The sequence below is a fragment of the Lycium barbarum genome, chromosome 3, assembly GCF_019175385.1.
Source record: "Lycium barbarum isolate Lr01 chromosome 3, ASM1917538v2, whole genome shotgun sequence".
Taxonomy (NCBI): domain Eukaryota; kingdom Viridiplantae; phylum Streptophyta; class Magnoliopsida; order Solanales; family Solanaceae; genus Lycium; species Lycium barbarum.
The window spans coordinates 135,107,829-135,131,382 of NC_083339.1; the positions used below are offsets into that span (position 1 = coordinate 135,107,829).

The 23,554-nt window shown below is 38.1% G+C and overlaps 2 protein-coding genes and 1 long non-coding RNA gene across 3 annotated transcripts; all 3 read right to left on the minus strand.

The window, feature by feature from the left end:
- Positions 1 to 1,718: 1,718 nt before the first annotated feature.
- LOC132634236 (uncharacterized) lies at positions 1,719 to 3,873 on the minus strand. Its single transcript, XR_009580087.1, has 3 exons — positions 3,284 to 3,873; positions 2,891 to 2,937; positions 1,719 to 2,075 (listed from the first exon to the last, which is right to left on the minus strand). It is a non-coding gene; the product is annotated as an uncharacterized LOC132634236 (long non-coding RNA).
- Positions 3,874 to 13,426: 9,553 nt separating this feature from the next.
- LOC132631414 (uncharacterized) lies at positions 13,427 to 16,485 on the minus strand. Its single transcript, XM_060346989.1, has 5 exons — positions 15,947 to 16,485; positions 15,772 to 15,839; positions 15,040 to 15,678; positions 14,390 to 14,832; positions 13,427 to 13,867 (listed from the first exon to the last, which is right to left on the minus strand). The coding sequence occupies exons 1-5, from the start codon at positions 16,483 to 16,485 to the stop codon at positions 13,427 to 13,429; spliced, it is 2,130 nt and encodes a 709-aa protein (XP_060202972.1).
- A 29-nt stretch (positions 16,486 to 16,514) lies between these two features.
- On the minus strand, positions 16,515 to 17,480 carry LOC132631415 (uncharacterized). Its single transcript, XM_060346990.1, has one exon. The coding sequence runs from the start codon at positions 17,478 to 17,480 to the stop codon at positions 16,515 to 16,517; it is 966 nt and encodes a 321-aa protein (XP_060202973.1).
- Between the last annotated feature and the right edge of the window lie 6,074 nt (positions 17,481 to 23,554).

The window sequence follows — 23,554 nt, forward strand, 5'->3', positions numbered from 1 at the left end:
ACAAAGTGGTATCAGAGCAGTTCGTCCTAGGGAATGTCTATAAGCCGTGTCCAGTAGAGTCTTGTTTTTTTTTTTTGAACTATAATGTATTGATCAATATTAAAAATCTCAAGAGATTATTCCACAAGTTTATATCATGGATCTGCCTCCACTCCCTTATACATGCAAAGGCCACTGGCTCACATACGTGTACGTAACAAAGTTACCTAAAATGCTACTTCTAATTAAATGTGAAGACCTTTTTTTTTTTTTAGATAAATTACATCCTTCAGTGGATGTGCATCTTATTCCATCAGCAAAACGTTACAAGATGATGCACCATCAATTCAATGGAGCTCCCAAAAAGAGTTAGTCCAGGACAGTCCCTGGGACTATTTACACTACCGATTAGCTTACAAAAAAATTAGCCTTATCATTTCTTGTAACACCCCGTACCTTTAACGAAAGTTTTGACCACGATCCTAAACTTAGAACATCAGATAAAGAATGTGGGAATTGAAATTTTTCTGTTCAGTTGTGATATGGTGGTTTACGCCCATGAACAGTGGTCGTATTTCAATTTACGACCATGAACAGTGCCCGTAAACTGAAACCAAGAATTTCTGAACATTCTGGAATTTGACATTTTGAGGTCATATGGTTAAATACGGACCGTATTTCACTTTACGGCCCGTATTTCAAAACGTGTTTGGAATTTGGGAAAACTTCCTTGATGAATGTTGTAGAGAATTGAAATACCTTTCCAACGGTATCTTACGGGGGTCAAACGGACATCTGTGTAAAGAGTTATGGCCATTTTACTGAAGAGAGGCAGTGCAGTCCATATGGCAGAATACGGACCGTATTGCAGTTTACGGCCCGTAAACTTAAAATACGGCCAGCACAGTGCTGGACGTAAACTGCATTTTCCAAAACATTATATGTTCGTTTATATCAGTTCAAGTCATTATTTTTCATTCCCTCAAACCCTAGAACGACCTCGTACTCTCCTCCAACATCAAGAACACCAAGGTAAGTCCATTCTAATTATTCCAACTCAATTCTAACATATATCCTTGTAATCTAAACAAGAAATAATCATTCCTAATCTAGGGTTTTCAAGAAAACCCATCTCAAGATTCAAGAATCAAGATTTAGGAAATCTTCTACAAAATCCAAGTCTTTAATTCAAGTTTTGGAACAACTAAGGTATGTAGAACTTCCATCAACATGAGGGAATCTCTATGTTCTTCCCCATGCTTTGTTTTCTTGATATCCATGAAGTTCAAATCCTAGGGCATTCAACCCAACATATTGGTAGCCCGTATTTACGTATTTATGTACATGAATCTTGTATCTATATTCGTTATTGTATTCCTAATCTTCGATTACGGTTATTAGGAACCCCAGCTTAATCCATGAATCATGAATTCTTCCTCATGTGTTCTCAATATGTTTACATGAAATTTTATGATTTTATATAGCAAGTTACAAGAATGTTTTCAAGTCAATTATATATATGATTTCAAAATATTCTTATTACTCATGAATCAAGGACATGTTTGATAGACTAGACAAGTCAGTTATGTTATGTCAGACATTCGGAGTCGTATAGCCATTTTAGGCTCATTCATGTTATTTCTGCACTCATGTTTAAACAAATATTTTTATTAAGTATTACTGTCACGACCCGACTAGGGCCGCGACGGGTACCCGGGGCTAACCACCGAGCACCGCTCGTTTCCTCACTCGTCATAACCTTTTTACATTTCTTTATCATTCATAATCTCATAATCATAAGACAACCATTTTTCATTTTAAAAAAAAACACAAATGATTTTATATACATGCGCCCCTTAGGCTATCAAAATAACATATACAAGTATAACATAGTAATCTTGTGAGACCATCTAACCCACACTGCGCGTCTACGAGCCTCTACTAACATATTATACATATAGACGAAACAAGACTCCGTCGTGCGCAAAATACATATATGAACCAAAAGAATAAACATAAGCACCTCCGAACAATAGAGTTCTCTCAATCAGCTGACAGCTACTAAGAATCTGGATCAAGCTCACCTCCCTGTCTACCTGTGGGCATGAACACAGCGTCCGAAGAAAACGGACGTCAGTACGAATATTGTACTGAGTATGAGAGGCATAAACAATAACAATATATCAATGAAATAGGAAAGCATCAATGAAATAAGGAGGCATCAAGAAAGAGCAATTTGTACTGGCTGTCAAATATAAATGAAATAATGCATGCTGAATTACTCATAATCATTATCATGTCATGTATGTATACATATATAAGCTGCCCGTCCATATAGGTACGGTGTGATAATGTATAAGCTGCCCGTCCATGTAGGAGCGGTGTGATAATCATAGCCTGCGTCCAGGCCTCCCGCGTCCGGGGTATAAGCTGCCCACTATAGTGGTGTGCACATCTACGTGCCTGCCCGGCCGACTATAGCGCGGCGCGGTGTGATAAAATACATATATATATATATATATATATATATATATATATATATATATATATATATATATATATATATATATATATATATATAAAGCATGCATAAGAGCCCAATCAAAAGCCATAACTATATCGGAGTGACGTAAGGTCGGTGGCTTCCGACATCATTATGGAACATTCATTGACATCCTGCCTCACCTTGAAGGAATTAGCATATAAGGTGAGTGTAAGCAATAAATAGCATCATTAACATCATAGGATCATCACAACATGAGTATTGGGATTTCTATACTTTACTCATTACCTTGTGTGGCTAATTACGGACATAGACTCATATTTTCCGGAACTTAAGGGAACTTATGGATAAAAAGAGAGTCAAGCTATAAGATTCATGCCATAGAAAGAAAGGACTAGCCTCACATACCTTGAACTCTATCTAATGTCCAACGTCTACTTCTCGAGCTCGCAGGTCTAAAATTAAGATAACATAGGCCACAGTTAGATTATCCACATCACTTGCTAACCAATCCAAGTACGAATGAAACTTAACAAAATTCGGGCAGCATTTCCCCTGTAAACTTAACAATCTTCGAAATTCCAACTTAGCCAAACATCAATAAAAATACTAACAACAACAATACCAACAATTTCATATCAAACTAGAATTAAATCCATTCTTAAATCACTTCCAAAACAGCCCATAAAATCAATACAAGTCCTAGCATGACTTAAGTTTTCCTTTCACAAATTCAACATCCATCTAATTGTATAAAGACCAAAACCATCTCTAGAACATGTAGGAGGGAATAAACCTTACCTCAACAACTGGAAGAAAAACCTTACTAGCAAGCTTGACCTCTTAAAATTCTTGCTGGAAATTATAATCTTTCTTTAAAAAAAAATGGCGCTTAGCCGAGGGCTCCAGATGAGCTACAACCGTAAGCAACTTCTATCAATTTGCTTATTCAAAGTGCATAAGAATTGATAGCAACGTTTTGCACTCTTCTAAAGATGAACATTGATTCTTGAAATAGAAAATGAAGTGGAAAGTTGCTGAAAATGTTTGGTCCTTTCAATGTTAACCTTCCACTATGTAAACAAATTACTGGCCTAACTTTTGGCTCATTGTATCCTATAGGGACACGTTAGCATACCATGTGGATTTATTAGAAGCTTTCCATGTGAATAAAAATAATACACGTGGACTCCTACCACTTCACTAGCTACTCATTTGATTAATTAGTCACTATTATAATTTAACAAGGTCACTCCCCAAAAGCCACATTTATCTATACTTATAATTACACATAAAAAATGATCTTTCCCCACATGGGACCCACGTGGACATATTGTCCCTTAAACATTACCTAAGTGTTTTTACTTTCCAAAACAAGATTGCTAAGTTTGCAAACTTTTCCATGGAAAAATCGTTACTGCCCAAATATTTTACTTGAATTGTTTCCCACTAGAATGATCTCTATATAAATCCTTTTATAGTGGGTTTTGGGGTCCACTTAGCTCATAATTGTCACACCCCGACTGTACTAGGGTGTGATGGGCACCCGACCCCATACTCGGAGCCGAGCGAACCCGCTGACTCTTATTACGTACTTAATTTCCTTAGACTCTTGCATTAATAAGGAGTGAAAAACATAGTAAAGCTTTCAATTTTTTTTTTTTTCATCGTACTCGAATCAATATAATCTTTGATCATATTGACTTTATAACATAACATAAAATGACACATAGGTTAGTGGAGCCATTCACAATACCGACATCTTATACCCATGACTCTGTCTGCAAAGTCTCTAACATTTATCAGACATCGTAGCACATGTACTCTGACTCGGTAGCACTCCAGGACAAGTGGAGCCTACCAACTCCGTTGGAACATCTTCTATGCTAGCTTCAACTCATCTGGGTGTACCTGCGCGGCATGAAACGCAGCCCCCGAAGAAGAGGGGGTCAGTACGAGCAATGTACTGAGTATGTAAGGCATGAATAGTAACATAACGAGAACATACAGTATGAATAATAATATAATGAGTTTATAGAGCATATAGTAGATAAGAGAGTAACCTGTACATATGAGTGCCCTTTTAAGACGGATGCCATGCATGCTTAATGCTGCGGAACGTGCAGCCCGATCCATACGTGCATATACTATATCATATTGCTGCGGAACGTGCAGCCCGATCCATATGTGCATATATTACTCTACTTTCTTGGAAAACTTTTCTTTTCATGTATATAGAAAATAAAATACATCATATTGCCGAGGCATCGGCTCCAATCCATTTAACCATATATCCCGCGTCCGGGCATCCCGCGTCCGGGACGATATCATGTATCATACTCCAACTGATCAGGTGGTTGTGCGTCTATAGCGCCTTCCCTTTTTCAATCTTCCCCATATACATATACTTATACTTATATCTTCCCCATATACATATACTTATACTTATAACATATAAACAACATCCATGAGAGCCCAAAGAAAATCATGTCCATATCGGAGTGACGTAAGGTCGTTAACCTCCAATTGTATTATGGAATCATCATGGTCATCATGTCTCACCTTGAAGGAACAATTATATAAGATGAGACTAATAGTAAATAACACAAGATAGGATCATAATTTCATAATACGTTGAATCATATGCTTTGAAGTTTTTGAAAAAAAAATAGAATCGTTATCAAGGAGTAAAATTGAGAATCAAGAAATAACTCAATATTCTCATATTCGTATCGAACCCATAACTTAGGATTTCCCAACATGGAACTGTTATTACATACTCATCATCATAGTCATTTTCTCATGTCTGGCATTATCATTTTCATTATAAGAATCATATTCATCGTTTTAGTAATAAAAGCTTTCAACTTCTAAAAACTTGGTTTTTTGAAAACTATGGGCATTTTGGAAAATAGTTTGTAAACTATTAAGGAGAGGCTTATACCTTGGTGTCATGGGCTTCTAACTTTTGAAAATAAGGGGACTATGAAAACATTCGTAAACTTGCGACATAGAGATCATGCCATAGAAGGAAAAGGTCGAGCCTTAACATACCTGTTCCACGTCCTATTAGCTACGCTTATGTGTCCGAGCTTGTAAGTCTACATTTAAGATAATTCACACTAATGTTAGCCTTTTCATCTTACACTTGTACCATAATTCAAATTATACTATTTTATATTCTGCCGAAAATCGGGCAGCATCTCCCCTGTTTATATGCCTAGCCCAAATTTTTAATTCAGTAGCCAACAACAACAACAACAATACCAACATCGATTATAATGTTTTCAACTCCAAAATATCTCATAAAACAGCCCACACGATGTTTTCCAATTTTCATAACTAATTAACTCAGTATACAATTATTTAATCGCGTATTCTTCGTAAATAAACTAGTATTAGCACAAATAGAAAGAGATTCATACCTTTCTCCCTTTAATATTTCTTAATCTCCACTTTTCCATGCTAAATTTAGGCCACCACACACTGTTATATGATTCTGCACCAATAATTATACACTACCCGGACTGGAATTGGGAAATTATACCTGGTTTTGGGCAAAATTTTGGTTGGGGAGTTTGGGAGAACTCTCCAGATTTTTGGAGAGTTTTGGGGTGTGTTTTTCGTGTGTTGATCTGAAAATGAGGGGGGTTTCCCCCTTTTTATGACGTTTGGAAGCTGCCAGAAACTACTGGAAAATTGCTCATTGCGTTCGCGCTGCCTTCTGGCGCGATCGCGGAGGGTAATATAAACTCCTTCTGCGCGTTCGCGTCCCTTTGGGCGCGGTCGCGCAGGGTTAAATTTTCTGACTGGATGTTCGTTCAGTAAAACGGTCATAACGTTTGATCCCGATATTGTATGAGGGCCCACGACCTATGGTTGGAAAGCTAATTCAATTATCTACAACTTTTATTTCTGGGGTTTTCCCAAATTCCAGACTTATAATGCCGTGTTTTCCCCTCCAAGTCGGATCACCCAAACATGTTTTCTTAAATCGTCCTTTTGGAGGGTCTACACTCATTTTTAGCTTATGGGTCCTTCTTAGGACCTACTCAACTTTCCATATACTACTCACGTGTCCCTTCTCACGTCTTTCACAAAACTCCGACATGTGGGCCCCACTTAGCTTGTTAGCAACGAGGGCTTTTCGTCAAATAACATATAAACTAATTTACACCATATGGTCTCCCAATGTCATATATATGTTATTATTAACTTCTTATAACACAACCTTCATTCCATACTTGATTATCGAATTTTGTTCAGCGCGTTCGCGCTGTAATGGCCCTTTGGCCCATACTAAGCCGTCTACAGTTTTCGGTAACTCAAAATTTTTCCGGGGTGTAACAATAATGATAATGATCACACTACACCATTACATAAATTTGCATAGTCATATGCTGCTCATTTCCAAGACTTCCACGCAGAATGGTTGGCACGTAATATTATCAAATAACTAAGTATTTAATTCCTTCATCCCCACTATAATCTAGCATTTAACCAATTACACATATAATTAATTTCTTGATCTCAATTCATTTAAATGGTGATCATTTTCGACACACTTCATATACTCATTACCATGACCGTGTAATATAACACTAGTCCATAACCTCATTTGCCACACATAAAATATTATTTCCAGTCATCACACTTTTCTATCTTAAATCATCTCGGGACTCCATTTCTTGTGTACACCGAATTCTTTTATTTTCATGTTTGACTATGACCAAATCTTACAATCGGTACAATTTGCTCATCCTAGACGCTTCGATTTCCTAGTCCAAAAATACAGGATATTATAGCTTGGACTGTATTTCATTTAAATAAATTTTGAACCTCGACGAAACTTATTTTCTTAACTTTTTTTAAATTCTAATATTTATAACACATCTGTACCATCAATGTCGCCTATAAGGTTGAGGGATAACCTCGCTTCCGTTACTAATGTCATTTAACTCGCACGCTTTCCAACGCACGAAAATACGGGATGTAACAATTACGACTTACCATGTTTTATAAAGGCTCATTATGCATTCACGTTATATTTCCGCTCATGTATGCCTCATGATAGTTCAGCAAGCCATGTGGTTCGCTCGGTCACATGCAGTCAGGCACCGAGTGCCGTGTTACGTCCAGGCCATAGTTCGGGGCGTGACAAAGCTTGGTATCAGAACCTAGGTTCAAGTGTGTTTAGGGAGTCTATGAAACCGTGTCCAGTGGGGTCACTTTTATATGTGTGAGGGCCCCATACATATAAACAGTTGACGACCAAGACATTCAGGATTGTCTCATTTCTTTCTACTCTAGATCGTGCCATGAAGCTTAGAGCAATAAGTAACTTCTCTTCCTCTCGAATTACGTACGTTTCGAATGCGCAGGAGATGAACAGGTAATTCAAGGTCCAAGTAAGGATGTTTACCCATAGGGGGTACAATTGTGCAGTACTTACTGGTAACGAATGAGACTTCAAGTGCTATTGAAAGTGGAATACAATATATGATGCCCGAGAAGGGGTGTAGTAGAATGAATGGTATGTTGAATGATAATGATATTCTTGAGAAAGGAGAATGAAATACAACAGGGAGAGAATATCAGAGAAATTAGAAAAGGAGCTAAGTCAACCGGAAGAAGGTAAGTCATGGAGGATCTCAAGGAAGTAGTGGCACACAGTTTTCTACCGGAGGTCATCAGGACCCACTCTATCTGCAGTTAAAGATTGAAAGGGAAAATAAACAGGAAAGTGTAACAAGTACAGTTTGAGTTGGACATATGAGGTAAGTTCATCATTTTTATACTGTTGTTGAAATTGGGAGCCCTGTGTGGCTATGCTATGCTATGATATATATATGTATACATGTTGGCCTTGCGAGGCATTGTTGGTATTTCCTGCATGCAGGTTTTTGGGATAGTAAGAAATACAGAGGAAACTCTGTCGAAATTTCCCTAGAAATAGAAGGAGAATGAGATATAAGTTCGTAATATGTTTGGAAAAGCCATGTCAACAGTAATGATAAGATTTGACTAAGTTACGAGTACGGCTGACTTTGAGAAATATGATTTGATTTCCTATTCAGAGGAACACCTTGAGTAGGTGAAAGTTCGGATACATCCGAATGTGTGTTAGAAACCAAGGGCTTACGTTAAGCGTGGAGTAGAGTGATTAGTGAAAGAAGAAATCAGCTAAACCGTAAGAGAGCAAACTATAGAAGAATAGCCTTTAAGAGTTGTCAAAAGGGGGTTGACCTAAGATTTACAGTGTGAGCAGAGTTAAGTCATTAAGATGGAGTATGCCAGTTATGAATACAGTAGCAGCCCGTTCATGTAAGTAAATTTAGTTCTTTTTCCCCATGAGGAATTGCTCAGATGTGAGTAAAAAAAAAAGTAAGTGTTGTAGAGTACGAAGGAATTGCAGACGGTAAGGAATGTTAATTGGATCCCATCAAAAGAGAAGAATTTGTAAGTATAAGATGTTAGCCTTGGTCTAAGGGGGAGATGCATAAATCTCCAGTAAGTCCAGTGAGATAATTGAAGACCCGAAGGGTTAGTATGAGATATGAAGAACCTTAATTCATTTAGGTTGGCATAATGAGATAGCCTCCATAGGGAATATACCTAACCCGAAATGAGTAGAATGATCGTCAAACGAATCGTGTCAAGTTCAATTACTATCAATTAGGCGATCACAGAAAAGCTATAAGATCATGCCCTGTTATGTGTCAAAAGGGTAGTGCCATTGTACAAGACTCTAATCCTTAAGGTGCTAGTCATAGACTTAGCGCACAACAGTACTATGAGTATTTTAGGAAGTATCAAAAATCAAGTATGGGAAGTATGGTTCATGATTTAGGTAGACAAGAGAACTAAGATGAAATAAGTTCATTGCTTATCCAAACTAGGAATTCGACTTTCAGACTCCGAAGTGGGTGGAGTTATTTCCCAGAACATGGCTTATTCCTCCTTAGTCATCGAAGTTAGAGAGAAGCAGTTTGGTGATTCCTACTTGCTGTAGATGAAAGAGGGGATTCACGAATAGAAAACCTTAGCTTTTGAGCAGGAGGAAGATAATGGTACATTGAGATATCGAGGCAGATTATGCATTCCAGATGTTGATGGGTTCAGAGAGAGAATCATGTTAGAGTCCCACAACTCTAGGTATTCCATCCACCCAGGTTCCACTAAGCTGTACCATGATCTTAAGGAGATTTACTGGTGGAAAGACATGAAGAAGAATGTGGCAGATTTTGTAGCTAAGTGCCTGAACTATCAGCAGGTGAAAGCCGAACACCAGAGGCCTGGTGGCTTGGCTCAGAATATTGATATTCCTGTCTGGAAAGGGGAAATGATCAATATGGACTTTGTATCAGGTCTACCTCGTTCAGCTATGAGGCATGATTTAATTTGGGTGATTGTGGACAGACTTACGAAGTCAGCGCACTTATTGCCAGTTAAGACCCCAGATTGAACAGAAGATTATGCCAAGTCATAAGTTAATGAAATTGCCGGATTGTATGGGATCACAGTGTCCATTATTTCAGAGTTGGTGCTCAGTTCACAGCGAACTTCTGAAAATCCTTTCAGAAAGGATTGGGTACAGAGGTGAACCTTAGCACAGCTTTTCATCCTCAGACAAATGGTCAGACAGATACGTTATTCAGATCTCTGTTATAATATTCATGTTAGTTCAATACTCAGATAGCAGTCTAGTACTCACGTATTCATGCCAGTTCAGTATTCAGCTAATCCAATATTCAGTCAGCTCAGTATTCAGCTAATCCAGTATTCAGTCAGCTCAGTATACAGCTAATCCAGTATTCAATTAGCTCAGTATTCAGTCAGCCCAGTCTTCAGTCAGTACAATAGACATTCAGTTTAGTATCTCAGCAGTTTAGTAATCTTGTATTAATTCAGTTCAGTAACCATGTGTCCTTGATTTCAATGGTAATTGGGATGACCACCTGTCTCTTATTGAGTTTACCTACAACAAAAAAAAAAGGGATTACCATTCTAGTATTGGTATGGCACTATTTGAAACCCTTTTTGAGCGAAGGTGTAGATTACCAATTGGTTGGTTCAAAGTTGGTGAGGTAGAGTTGCTAGGACCAGATTTTAGTTTATCAGGATATGGAGAAAGTCAAGTTAATACAGGAGCGTTTGAAACGGCTCAGAGTCACCAGAAGTCATATACAGATGTAAGGCGAAGGGAACTTAGAATTTTCAGTTGATGATTAGGTGTTCCTTAAAGTCTCACCTATGAAAGGTGTCATGAGATTTGGCAAGAAAGGCAAACTCAGCCCCAAATATACTGGACCTTACAGAATTCTACGAAAGGTCGGACTAGTAGCTTATGAACTTGAGTTGCCATGAGGTTTGGCTGTTGTACATCTCGTGTTTCATGTGTCCATGTTGAGGAAGTGTGTAGGAGACCCGTCGTTGGTTGTTCCTGCTAATACTATAAGAGTTAAGGATGGTTTGACGTATGAGGAGATCCCCGTAGCCATTCTTGACCGTTAAGTTCGCAAGTTCAGAACTAAGGAAGCAGCCTCAGTGAAAGTCCTGTGGAGGAGTCAGAAAGTTGAGGAAGTTACATGGGAAGCTGAGGAGGATATGAAATCCATGTACCCACACTTTTTTCATCCCACAGAAGATATTTATGATGAAACACCAAGATTTTGAGGTATGTAAGCTTTCTTTTCATGCTTTTGGTCGTGTGTGGCCAATTTGTAGTGCTATTGTGATGTAGCCCTGTGAGGCAATGATATTATAGGCTGTTGTGACAGGTTGGTAGTGCCATATTACAGGGGAAACTCTGGCGAAAATTTTGTAGAATCCCGAATATTAAAATTTGAGGATGAATGTTCCAACAGAGTGGGAGAATGTTACACCTTGGAAATTTCCCTGTTAGCATACCAAGAATAGACTCACGAAGGGTATGACGTATACGGCATGTTGACGAGTAAGAAGTAATGTTTAATGATTCTAAATGAGATATCAAAGACACTTGTGGTAGGAGACGAAAGTTGTTAAGGAAAGCAAGGTATATGTTGTATGTCGGGCAAGAATTACGAGTATTGAATTAATGATGGCTTAATGACATTTTGGAGAAGAGTTATAATGTCCCTTATGTATTCATGCCTCACGTTTCACGTTCAAGTTCATATATTCGCTATTCATGTCTCATGTTTAGGCACTGACGTTTTCATGAAACTATGTCATGTCAGTTTCCATGCCCCATGTCATGTTATGTCTCATGTTTCACGCTCATGTCATGTATCCAGCGCTCATGTTTCATGTCTCATGCTCCAGTATCCATGTTTCCATGTAATCACACATTCAGTTCTTATGATCCATGATAATGCTCCCACGTAACCATGTCAAGCTCTTATGTTTTATGTAATCTTTCATTCATGTTCATGTATTCAAGCCATGTCCAGCCATATCCTTAACCATGACCCATCATTCGAGGACGAATGATCCCAAGGGGGAGATATTGTAACACCCCGTACCTTTAACGAAAGTTTTGACCACGATCCTAGACTTAGAACATCAGATAAAGAATGTGGGAATTGAAATTTTTCTGTTCAGTTGTGATATGGTGGTTTACGCCCATGAACAGTTACGACCATGAACAGTGCCCGTAAACTGAAACCAAGAATTTCTGAACATTCTGGAATTTGACATTTTGAGGTCATATGGTTAAATACGGACCGTATTTCACTTTACGGCCCGTATTTCAAAACTTGTATGGAATTTGGAAAAACCTCCTTGATGAAAGTTGTATAGCATTGAAATACCTTTCCAACTGTATCTTACGGGGGTCAAACGTACATCTGTGCAAAGAGTTATGGTCATTTTACTGAAGAGAGGCAGTGCAGTCCATATGGCAGAATACGGACCGTATTGCAGTTTACGGCCCGTAAACTTAAAATACGGCCAGCACAGTGCTGGACGTAAACTGCATTTTCCAAAACATTATATGTTCGTTTATATCAGTTCAAGTCATTATTTTTCATTCCCTCAAACCCTAGAACGACCTCGTACTCTCCTCCAACATCAAGAACACCAAGGTAAGTCCATTCCAATTATTCCAACTCAATTCTAACATATATCCTTGTAATCTAAACAAGAAATAATCATTCCTAATCTAGGGTTTTCAAGAAAACCCATCTCAAGATTCAAGAATCAAGATTTAGGAAATCTTCTACAAAATCCAAGTCTTTAATTCAAGTTTTGGAACAACTAAGGTATGTAGAACTTCCATCAACATGAGGGAATCTCTATGTTCTTCCCCATGCTTTGTTTTCTTGATATCCATGAAGTTCAAATCCTAGGGCATTAAACCTAACATATTGGTAGCCCGTATTTACGTATTTATGTACATGAATCTTGTATCTATATTCGTTATTGTATTCCTAATCTTCCATTACGGTTATTAGGAACCCCAGCTTAATCCATGAATCATGAATTCTTCCTCATGTGTTCTCAATATGTTTACATGAAATTTTATGATTTTATATAGCAAGTTACAAGCATGTTTTCAAGTCAATTATATATATGATTTCAAAATATTCTTATTACTCATGAATCAAGGACATGTTTGATAGACTAGACAAGTCAGTTATGTTATGTCAGACATTCGGAGTCGTATAGCCATTTTTGGCTCATTCATGTTATTTCTGCACTCATGTTTAAACAAATATTTTTATTAAGTATTACGACTTACCATGTTTTATAAAGGCTCATTATGCATTCACGTTATATTTCCGCTCATGTATGCCTCATGATAGTTCAGCAAGCCATGTGGTTCGCTCGGTCACATGCAGTCAGGCACCGAGTGCCGTGTTACGTCCAGGCCATGGTTCGGGGCGTGACATATCTAATCCTAATGCTAGGAAGTTGGCCTTTGTCAAGTTGATAAGCACTTCTCGCAGCGGTAGGGAGCTGCTACCAATTGGTGAATATGTGGTTATCCACCCTCTTAGCCGCATACTTAGCAAGCCCATCTGCTGCTTGATTAGCTTCTCTATAACATTGTTCAATGCTGCAATCCATCCGATTTATCATACTCATGATCTCCTCAATAATACCTTTGAATTTTAGATTATTTGTGCCCTTATTCTGTAGCATCTCAACTATCATAAGAGAATCCAATTCCAAAACAATGTTACTGCTCCCATTCTGCAAGCACCATTGCATGCTGTGTTTAACTGCATAGGCTTTTGCCATCGAACTGCTGTTACAGTCAACAGGGATTGCAAACGCCATAACCATGTTGCTCTCAGAGTTTCTTAAAATGCCTCCAATACCTGCTCTGTTGCCAGAGAAGCTACCATCCGTATTGAGCTTGACTTTGTTAGTATCCGGCTTCGCCCATCTAACTATTTTCTAATTAATAACGGGCTTCCACTTCTCAATATGTTCACATCAGCTGCTCCAGTTGTCTGGCACCACTACTTTCGGGAATGCTTGCATTATACTCATTTTAACATTCCACCAAACATGGTTCTCCATTCCTCTATGCCACATCTTTCTTTGAGTACCATAGCTACACGAGCACCTTTGTTTCCATATCTCCCACAGAATTATCACAGGTAATATGTGTATAATCATTTGATGGATTCTATTTTTTCCTTTACTTTGCCACCAAAATCTAAGGTTTATTTGAATGCCCCAATTTGACTTCATGCTTATTCTTAGAGGAGCTCCAAATGTAATCCACATGTGTTGAGCTGATGTTCCTTCCACGAATAAATGTTGCAAGGTTTCTTGCTTGGGCTGATTACAACAGACACACATAGAAACCATATTAATATGAAACTTGCATAGAGCATCATCCAAGGGTAGCTTCCTATGGATGATTCTCCATGCAAGAAAAGAAAATTTAAAAGGTAAGTTAGAGTGTCATACCTGTCCCGTTAGAAATTCCTCCAATTTATGCTCTCTTATTTCCTCCCAAACATTTTTTGTAGAGAAATTCCCATCTACTGCCGATTCCCATACTGCGTAGTCTTCCTCGTTACTATTATCAATGTGAACTTTCAAAATATGTTGGACCAGCTGACTAGGAATGCAATCATGAAGCCTATCAGCTTGCCATCTCCCTTCTTCGATATAATTCTTGACTTTGATTTTGTTATAGATGGACTGATTAGGGCAGATTTTAGCCAATGCCCCTAGCCCTGTCCAATTATCCCACCAAAAGTTGCTATTTCCCTCTCGAACTTGCCATAGAATCTTACCCTCTATCTTATCTCTGATTTGCATCATCTTCTTCCTGTTAGGAGATTGAGGAGCATTAATGGATTTAGCCACAGGATGCACTCTGGTACAATACTTAGCCAAGACAAAATCTGCCCAAAGAGATGATTGAGTCCTTAGACTCCACCATCTTTTGCATGTGAAACAGTCTGTGATCTCTTGTAGCAGTTTGACTCCAATCCCGCCTTCACCCTTTTTTAAACATAATTTGTCCCAAGCCCTCCAGTGGTACTTATTCTTGTCCTCTTCGGACCCCCAAAAAAAATTAGCCAAGTGCTTTTCAATGAGTTACAAAGTACCTTTGGGAGGAGTTAGAGCTGCGAGGGTGTATGTGGGGATGGCTTGGAGCACACTTTTGATGAGAGTAACTTTTCCCCCGTAGGAAAGGCATTTCCCAGACCAACCCGAAAGCTTTCTAGTGATCCTAGAAACGAGATCATCAAAGTACTCTATCTTTTTCCTGCCAACAAACAGAGGGCAACCCAAATAATTAAAAGGAAACTGCTTATGCCTGAAGCCAGTTCTATCAATAATTCTATTGATCCTAGAATTAGAGGTCTTCTGGTGAGTGCAAAAGAAGCTCTTGTCATCATTAACTTTCTGCCCCGAACTTCTTTCATAGGCCCTGATTTGCTTCATAATAAGCTTAATCACTTTGCTCTTTCCAGCGCTGAAAATGACAATGTCATCGGCATACGCAAGGTGATTTATCTGGGGACCTCTTTCACTCATGGTGAAAGGGAAAAAGTTAGGGTGCTCATAAAGACTGTTCAACAATCTCGACAGCACCTTAGATCCAAGAATAAAAAGGGAAGGGGAGAGAGGGTCCCCTTGATTCAATCTTTGAGATGACGAAAAAAATCCCTTTCTATTGCCATTGATAATGATGGAATACCAAACCTGGGAAATCAGTCTCCATATAGCCCTGGTCCACCATTCTGAAAAACCAAAACTTTTAAGAACACCTATAAGAAATTTCCACGAAAGCCTATCCTAGGCTTTTGCCATGTCCAGCTTGATGACAATGTTACCTCCCTTGTTGGTTTTAGCAATGTCATGAACAATTTCTTGAGCCAACAAAATATTATCAGTAATGAGCCTGCCCTTAACGAAACCACTTTGATTATACGAAAACAATTTGGGCAACAAAGGGTTCAGTCTTCTAGCCAAAATTTGGAAATGAATTTGTTAGAAAAATTGCTTAACCTGATGGGTCTAAGTTCAGAAAAATTGGAGGGAGAGTTAACTTTAGGAATTAAGGCCAAACAAGAATGAGAGTAGAATTTAGTAAGGCCATTACCATAGAAAAAGCTCTGAACAAAATTAATCACATCCACCTTTATTATCTCCCAGCATTTTTGGTAGAACATACCATTAAATCCGTCAGGTCCAGCACTACTAGTGGAGCTCATATCAAAAATAGCATCTTTAATTTCTTCTTCTATTAGGATCTTAGGCAACATAATGTTATCGTCATCAGTGATAATTTTAGGAATGCAGGAGAAAATGTTGTCATCCACAGCAGGTCCAGGTAGGTTGAAGATCCTTTTAAAATGTCTGATTGCCGAATTTGAGATCTTCTCATCAGAGTGTAACCATTTCCCTTTACTATTCTTGATCCTATGAAGCTGCAGTCTTCTTCTTCTGTCTTTGATCACATTATGAAAATACCTTGTATTGCTATCTCCCTCCTCAAACCATTTGATTTGGGCTTTTTGTTTGAGGAGAGCTTCTTGCATAGCCATCCAATGAACGTATTTAGCCTGACCCTTATTTAGCTTTGTTCTAGACTGTTCATTCTTATCAATTGCATCAACATATTCCAACGTTGTAGAGTAGCTTCCCATTCTTCCACTTTCTGGAAAATGTCACCAATGTCTTCTCTAGACCACTTAGAAAGTCTTTTTCCCAATCTTTTAAGTTTCTGTTGCAAAATCCACATAGGATTCCCTTTTACTTCTATTTGCCAATCTTGCCCCACCAAATCCATGAAACCAGGTTGTTCCACCCAAAAATAACGAAACCTGAAATGTTTGATAGCATTATTATTACTGTCATAACATTTTAACAGAAGAGGCCTATGATCTGAGCCTGTCCTGCTAAGATGTCTGACCGTAACATTATTGAACCTCTGGAGCCAATTACCATTAATAATAATTCTGTCCAGCCTCTTCCAGATCCTTTTCCCTGGTCTTCTATTGTTGCACCAGGTGTAGTTTGAACCAACAAATCCTGCATTTTCCAAGCCACATCTATTCATACATGCAGCAAAATCAAATATTTTGTAAGCTCTATGAATCTTGCCACCTATTTTTTCAGAAGGCTCGAGAATTACATTAAAGTCACCTCCAATGCACCAGCCACTTTGAACCTGATTTGAAATATCAGTTAGGTCATCCCATAGTTCTTGTCTTTCAAGGGCAGTGCACTTGGCATACACTGCTCCTTCATTACCAACACCGGTTCCATCTTTCAAATGAAGAGTAATTTGTTGATCTTTATTGGATATCGCTGTAGCTTGAAAGTTCGTGCTCCAGAAACACCAAATCTGACCAATTTCATTACTTAAGCAATTTTGGAATCCCAAAAATTTCTTATAACCCTTTATTTTCTTTTTGTCGATAAAAGGCTCAAAGATAGCAACAAATTGAGAATTATTTAATTTGATCAGACTTTTCAGTCTGTGTATAGCTTTTTTGGTCCGCACATCTCTAATGTTCCAGAAAAGGGCACTGATCATTGAGGGGATTCGGTTTGGTTTGTTTGTCTCCTTCCCTTAACAGAAGAGTTGGCTTTCTCATTTCCTCCTTTATTGGTTTTCTGTTGTCTGTTTCTGCCTCTCTTTTCTGGGGACAGGCCCTTTTTTTGTATCACTTCTTGAGCATATTCCTTACCAGATTCATCAGAGTCTAGATGTTCCACCTCCGCCTCCTGACTGATCCTTGTGTTGTTGAAATCAGCCAGGCTATCCGATATTTCATCCTCCTTATCTAAACTCTCCTCCTGCTCACGGCTGCACTGGAGGAAATTTTGATTCGTGTTAAAATCCACCACCAAATAAATGCCTTTATGATTTCTCATAACCGTGTCTAGGCTTGAGGACCTCCTACCATATTTTTCCACATTTTCATTGTTGCTACCCGGATTGTTAGTGCTCATATCATCATCTTTATCTCAAGGATCATTCTTTTTACTCGCTGTGCTGGGGTGATTGGCCTCTAAAGGTTCTGTCCTTAAGGCTGGACCATGTTTTTCACTGTTGGCCACCTTCTCATTATCTTGTACCACCTTTTGATTAATACTGTGACCCTACTGAACTTCATTTTGATACTCCTCATTGCTATTCTCCTGATGTTGCTTGGTACTTTTACTTGTTTATAAAAAAGAGGCTGCAGGGCATTTAGGATCCATTGGCCTTTCTTTCTTATCTTAGATCGTGTCATAGAGCTAAATCATAGGATATGATGTCCCTAATCCTAACCCAAATGTTTTGATCATGGATCAGCAGTTGATTATGCCGCTACGAGGTAATTGCTGAGAATTGAAGTTGTTCATTCGAAAGGTATGTTTCCCATTTTATTAATAGGGATAGACGTTGATATAAGAACTCTGAGTAAGATATTGTGGGTTTTTGTGATTGCTCTGTGGGCATTGGATGTGTTTTCTGGACTGTGTGCAGGAATGAGGTAGTAAGAATTATAGAGGAAACTCTGCCAAAATTTTTACAAATTGAATTGTTTGCATGTTTATAGAGAAAGAGTAAAGGGAAAATGTGACCATCAACCATTTGGTAAGTCATGATTGAAGGAACAACTATGCGATGCTTTCAAAGAGAAATTTTAGAATGATCCTAATTTAATTTAAAGGTGGAACCTTTGGGGGGGGGGGGGGGAATATTAGTAATTAAAGAAACTGGAATGAGTTGCATCCGAGATTTTGGAGGATTGAGACCTATTGGAAACATAAAGAAAGTTGACATTAGGAACTCAAATACAGTATTATGATTTATAGATTAGATTGGTTAGTAAGAGATACAAAGAGATATTAATATGGAAAAGGGAGTTATCGAGTACGAGAAAGTTCCACCCTACTATATATATATATATATATATATATACGAGATCAAGATGGGTTTGTACTCATAGTGGAATGTTCTGTAAATTTCCAGGTAGATAATATTAAGTGGTAAACGGGAAAGAGCCCTTTAAGAGTAAAGGAAACCAAGGAGAACCTTGAGGGCAGAAGTACGAGAAAGCACAGTTATGAATTGATTAAAAGAAGTTACGTGATCGTCAACAATAAAAGGAAGTTTAATAAATTAGTAAGGTTGGCCAAAGGTAGAGAGTGATGGCATACGACAGTGGACTTGGAATAGAGATACAATTATAAATGAAACAGGATGAATATACGAGGAATAAACATACATACGAGCAAGCAATGGTATCTTAAAGGGAAATAAGAAATGAACGAAGGAAGAAAAAAAAGGGGTGTATTTTACTAAAATTTCATGATGAAAGCAAGAATCGGCAGGACATTAGAAGGATTATGACGCATGATTATGATACAAACACTTAGCTAAGAGAAACTAGGGGACACTATGAGCTAAATTAAGGAAAGGACAAATCGTGAGAATGAATAGGAGAGAGTATCGTCTTTTACTGGTATCGTATAAACCCAACTCGGAATCGGGAACCAAGAGTAAGAGGAATCTCAAGGGTACTGGTGAAAGGATGGCTATGAAGGAAAATTGCGGCTGAAGGAGCATGGTATAGTCGGGCATTCTATAAGGAGCCTAGCGAATTCCGATGTCACCATTGATTCATTAACCTAAGGGGCTATTAGGCATAAAGGAAGGAAGTGGTTTGAGTTGTGTCCAATATGTGGGGACATTTGACTTGATACAAGAATCCAGTTAGCAAAAGAGAAATAAGTCAGACCATGCGATGAAAGTAACTCCGGCATTATATGAACTAGAGGAGTTGAAGGATCGCTAGGGTAGGCCAAATGACTACCAAAGACGGTCAATACTTGAATGTTACTGGTATATGAGAACATTCTTAGACGAATTAGAATATTCCCAGGTACAGAAGAAGGAAATGTACTGGCTTGAAGGAGTCGAAGTTCGAGATGAACTAATATAGCAAAGATGTGCTAAAGAAAAGTGAAAATGGACTAAATGCAAGTATATTTGTAACAGCCCAGGCCACCACATGTAGAAATTATCCGCTTTGGAGCCTTTGCCCCTCACGGTTTTAAAACGCGTTTATAAGGGAGAGGTATCCAAGCACTAATAAAGCACTCTTCGTTCTCCTCCCCAACGGATGTAGGATTCGCTAAACCGATGTGGGATTCGCCTAAGGCAAGCCTTACACTCACCCACCCTTGGGACTCAGCGTCCTCGCTGAGGTTTGCCCCACCACCTGCCCGGCACCGGCTCTGATACCAACTGTAACAACCTAGGCCACCACTTGTAGAAATTGTCCGCTATGGAGCCTTTACCCTTCACAGTTTTAAAATGCGTCTACAAGGGAGAGGTATCCAAGCACTAATAAAGCACTCTTCGTTCTCCTCCCCAATCGATGTGGGATTCGCCTAAACTGGTGTGGGATTCGCCTAAGGTAAGCCTTACAATATTATGAGACAGACATGGGAAATGAGGCATGACAAGATAATGAAGGTTTAGAAAATCAAAGGGAATAAGTTTTATCAATACAATACGTTGTGTTCCGGGCTATGATTCGAATCGCTCGTACCAGAGAATTTTTTTGTTACAATTAAATATGCAGCAAACGTACCCCAAAAAGGTAACAGAAGAAGTGAGAAGGCCTACAAGTGACCAAGGATAAGTATCAGGGACAGTAGGGATTAGTAAAGAGAAATCGTAGCATTGGAAGAGGTGAGAGTTTTAAAAGAGTATTTTTAGGAATTTCAATGATCGTTAAAAGGAAGGAAGACACTATGCCTATGGATAGCATGACAACAGTACTGCCTAAGACTAGAAAATATCTCTTGCATCGTGAAATCATAAGTCATCGTTTATATTAAATTGTGAGAGTATATGTCATAGGACCATATAAATAATCGTCCTGATGAAATGGATAGTAAAATGGTGTGGGGACGACAATAAATATTTGAAGAATAATAGAAGTTACTTAAGTCTCAATTAACCGCTGGTATGGGAGAGCCAAGGACTTAAAGAGGGAAGCATACTCATATTAAAAGGAAGTTGTGATTAAGTAAAATTTTATTTTAGCCTTATGCTTATGAGTTATTTTGTAATGATGTTAAGATTGGAGGAGAGGAAATTGGAGGAAAGATTCAAACATGGATCTGAAGATATTTTGAATAGTAGATTAGCTTGAGATATGATCATTAGTAAGTTGTAAGTATAATCTTGTAATGGGGGATAATAACGATGATAAGAAAATGTTGTATACAAGTGTATAAGGAATGGTGCTGAGGATTGTTGTATGGGTCGAATTGAGTCCCATTTGAATATAAATCCCTTGGCTATCGTATTTTTGACGCATTGGATGAGTAATATGAAGTAAAGTAATTAATGAGAATACTAAGCCATTAGCAAGTAAATGCTATTGCAAACCATCTGGGCGCTACCATAGGTGAAACTATGATGACAATGCAAGGAATTAAGGAGTCTGACCAAAGAATTAAAAAAGAGATGAAATGATATGTATGTAAAATCGATTAGTACTAAAAGGGATAATCTAAAGTAGCACTAGAGAAGCAAGCAAGGAAAAGTACCACAGCCGAATAAGAAATTTGTCCACTAGTAGAGAAATAGAGGGTTGCGAAACAGGAGAGACTAAGTCAACGGAAGGTGAAGTCATGGAAGTAGATGAAGATAAGATCGCAAGAAAAAGATTCAAGTAAACAAATAAAAGAGGTGGACATTTAGGGGATTGAGAGATCCGCTTGATTGATAAACCGAAATGACAAATAAGTGCGTCAAACTATGGGAAAGACTTATTTAGTGAGAGTCGGGCAAAGGTTAAAATTATAAGGAGAACCCCAAAGGAAATGATCAAGGGATGTCACATTTGATTGGAACAAGCGGGTGATAATGAAACCTCGGGATCAAGCAACATGATGGCTCTTATTAGAAAAGGGATGAATGAATGTTACAGACAAAGGGAACAAATGAAAAGATTCGAATTCGCTGCATGACAAGGAATCTTGGTTATTCTTTGACAAACTTCTGAATTCGCCCTTAATTTATTAGTCGAACTAAGGATCAGAAACTTTGATAGTAAATTGAAGGAAAGGAATCATTAAAGAAGAGATTTCGGTGGAAGAAGAAATGTTAATTATATAAGTACAAGAATTACTGTTAGTTAGCCAAGTGCCAGAAGTCCAATTGAAGGAAAGAGAAATTAAGCGAGACATTTCGGTGTTAAACTAGTCTAAAGATAAAGTACCGCAAAGATTAATTCGACTGCCATAGAAAGCAAAGGATGATAAAATATGACCAGTATTGAGGTTATATCTATGGAAGGAAGAATAAGAATAAGTAAACTCTAAGAAGACAAAGGCCTGGGATACCTGTGAAACGTAAGAAAGATATGTAGAGATCGAAGAGAACAAGAATTTCTGAATAAAAAGAAGATGTGATAAAAATTAGATAAAAGTATCTGGTAAGTACTAGACAAAAAAGCACATAAGAATGTAAAGGACGGAGCTGAAGAGACAATGAGAACGATTAAGCATAAAGAGTTAGTAGACAAACAGATAATAAGAAGAGGGATGATCTTGCGTACGAGCATAAATTTTTCCACAAAAGAAGAAGGACGAGTTGCGCAATTCAAGTAGGTTTAGTTTTAATGAACAAGTCAGACTGCAAGTAAGTAAAGTAAATGCCAGTCGATGCAGGTGAGAACGTTGACCTCCACCTCAGAGCGAACTCTACTTCAACATTTGAGCATGAATGTTTTTAAAGGGAGGGGGGGAGAATGTTACACCTCGTAATTTTGTAGTGAAATCTATTAGGCGTTAGTTGTTTTAAGTGTAGACTTGGAGGACTTCCCAGAATAGGTGAGATTGTATGCACCTATCTCATGGTTACGAGGGTTTAAGTTCATATAATAAGCTACGGAAGGATTGGGGGGCAAGTTGATCAAGGAAATTTAATTTGTTGGAACTTTGAAGAAAATATGAGGGGCAATTTTTGTCCAACTTAGAGGAAAAATATCTTTTAGTATATTAGGTGTTTTAATGTGTTTTAAAAGCCTAAAGTGAATTTCGTCGAGTCTAGTTTCTGACGCAACAAACTGTTCATCGATACGACATTGGAGTAGAGAATATAGACGTTACAAGTTAGGCTGACAGAGCAGAAACGCACTGCTACAGTGCCACCGAATTTAGCACACTCTATAAGGGTTAAAACCCTTTTTTTTGTCATAATAATCTCCCAAATATTTCAGAAAAATCAGCAAGGATAAGAGAGCATATAAACCCCATAAAAGTGAGGATTTTGAGTAATTTCAAGTGACGGAATATTAATCGAGATTCGGGTAACGTGTAGTCGTGATTATAGTTTTGCCCTGCGTTGGAATTGGCTTGGACTCAAAATAAATATTGAAGATATTGCTGCTATAGCAAGAATAAGGTATGAATCTCTCCTTATTAATATTAATTTCAGTTTATTTACGGAGATAAAGTTATTAAATAGTCGTATAACAAGTTGGTTAGTTGAGAAACTAGGAAAACATCGTGTGGGATGTTTTATGGAGCCTATTGGTATTGATAATGTTGTTGTGATGTTGGTATTGTTGTTGTTGTTGGTTATTGGATTGTGAT

Coding starts and splice junctions, on each gene's coding strand:
- LOC132631415 (XM_060346990.1), bottom strand. CDS start 17,480: ATGATCAGTGCCCTTTTCTGGAACATTAGAGATGTGCGGACCAAAAAA.
- LOC132631414 (XM_060346989.1), bottom strand. CDS start 16,485: ATGGCTATGCAAGAAGCTCTCCTCAAACAAAAAGCCCAAATCAAATGG. Junction 15,679..15,771: donor TGCTAAAACCAACAAGGGAG/GTAACATTGTCA, acceptor TTGGTTTTTCAG/AATGGTGGACCAGGGCTATA. Junction 13,868..14,389: donor AGGAATTTCTAACGGGACAG/GTATGACACTCT, acceptor GTTATTAATTAG/AAAATAGTTAGATGGGCGAA.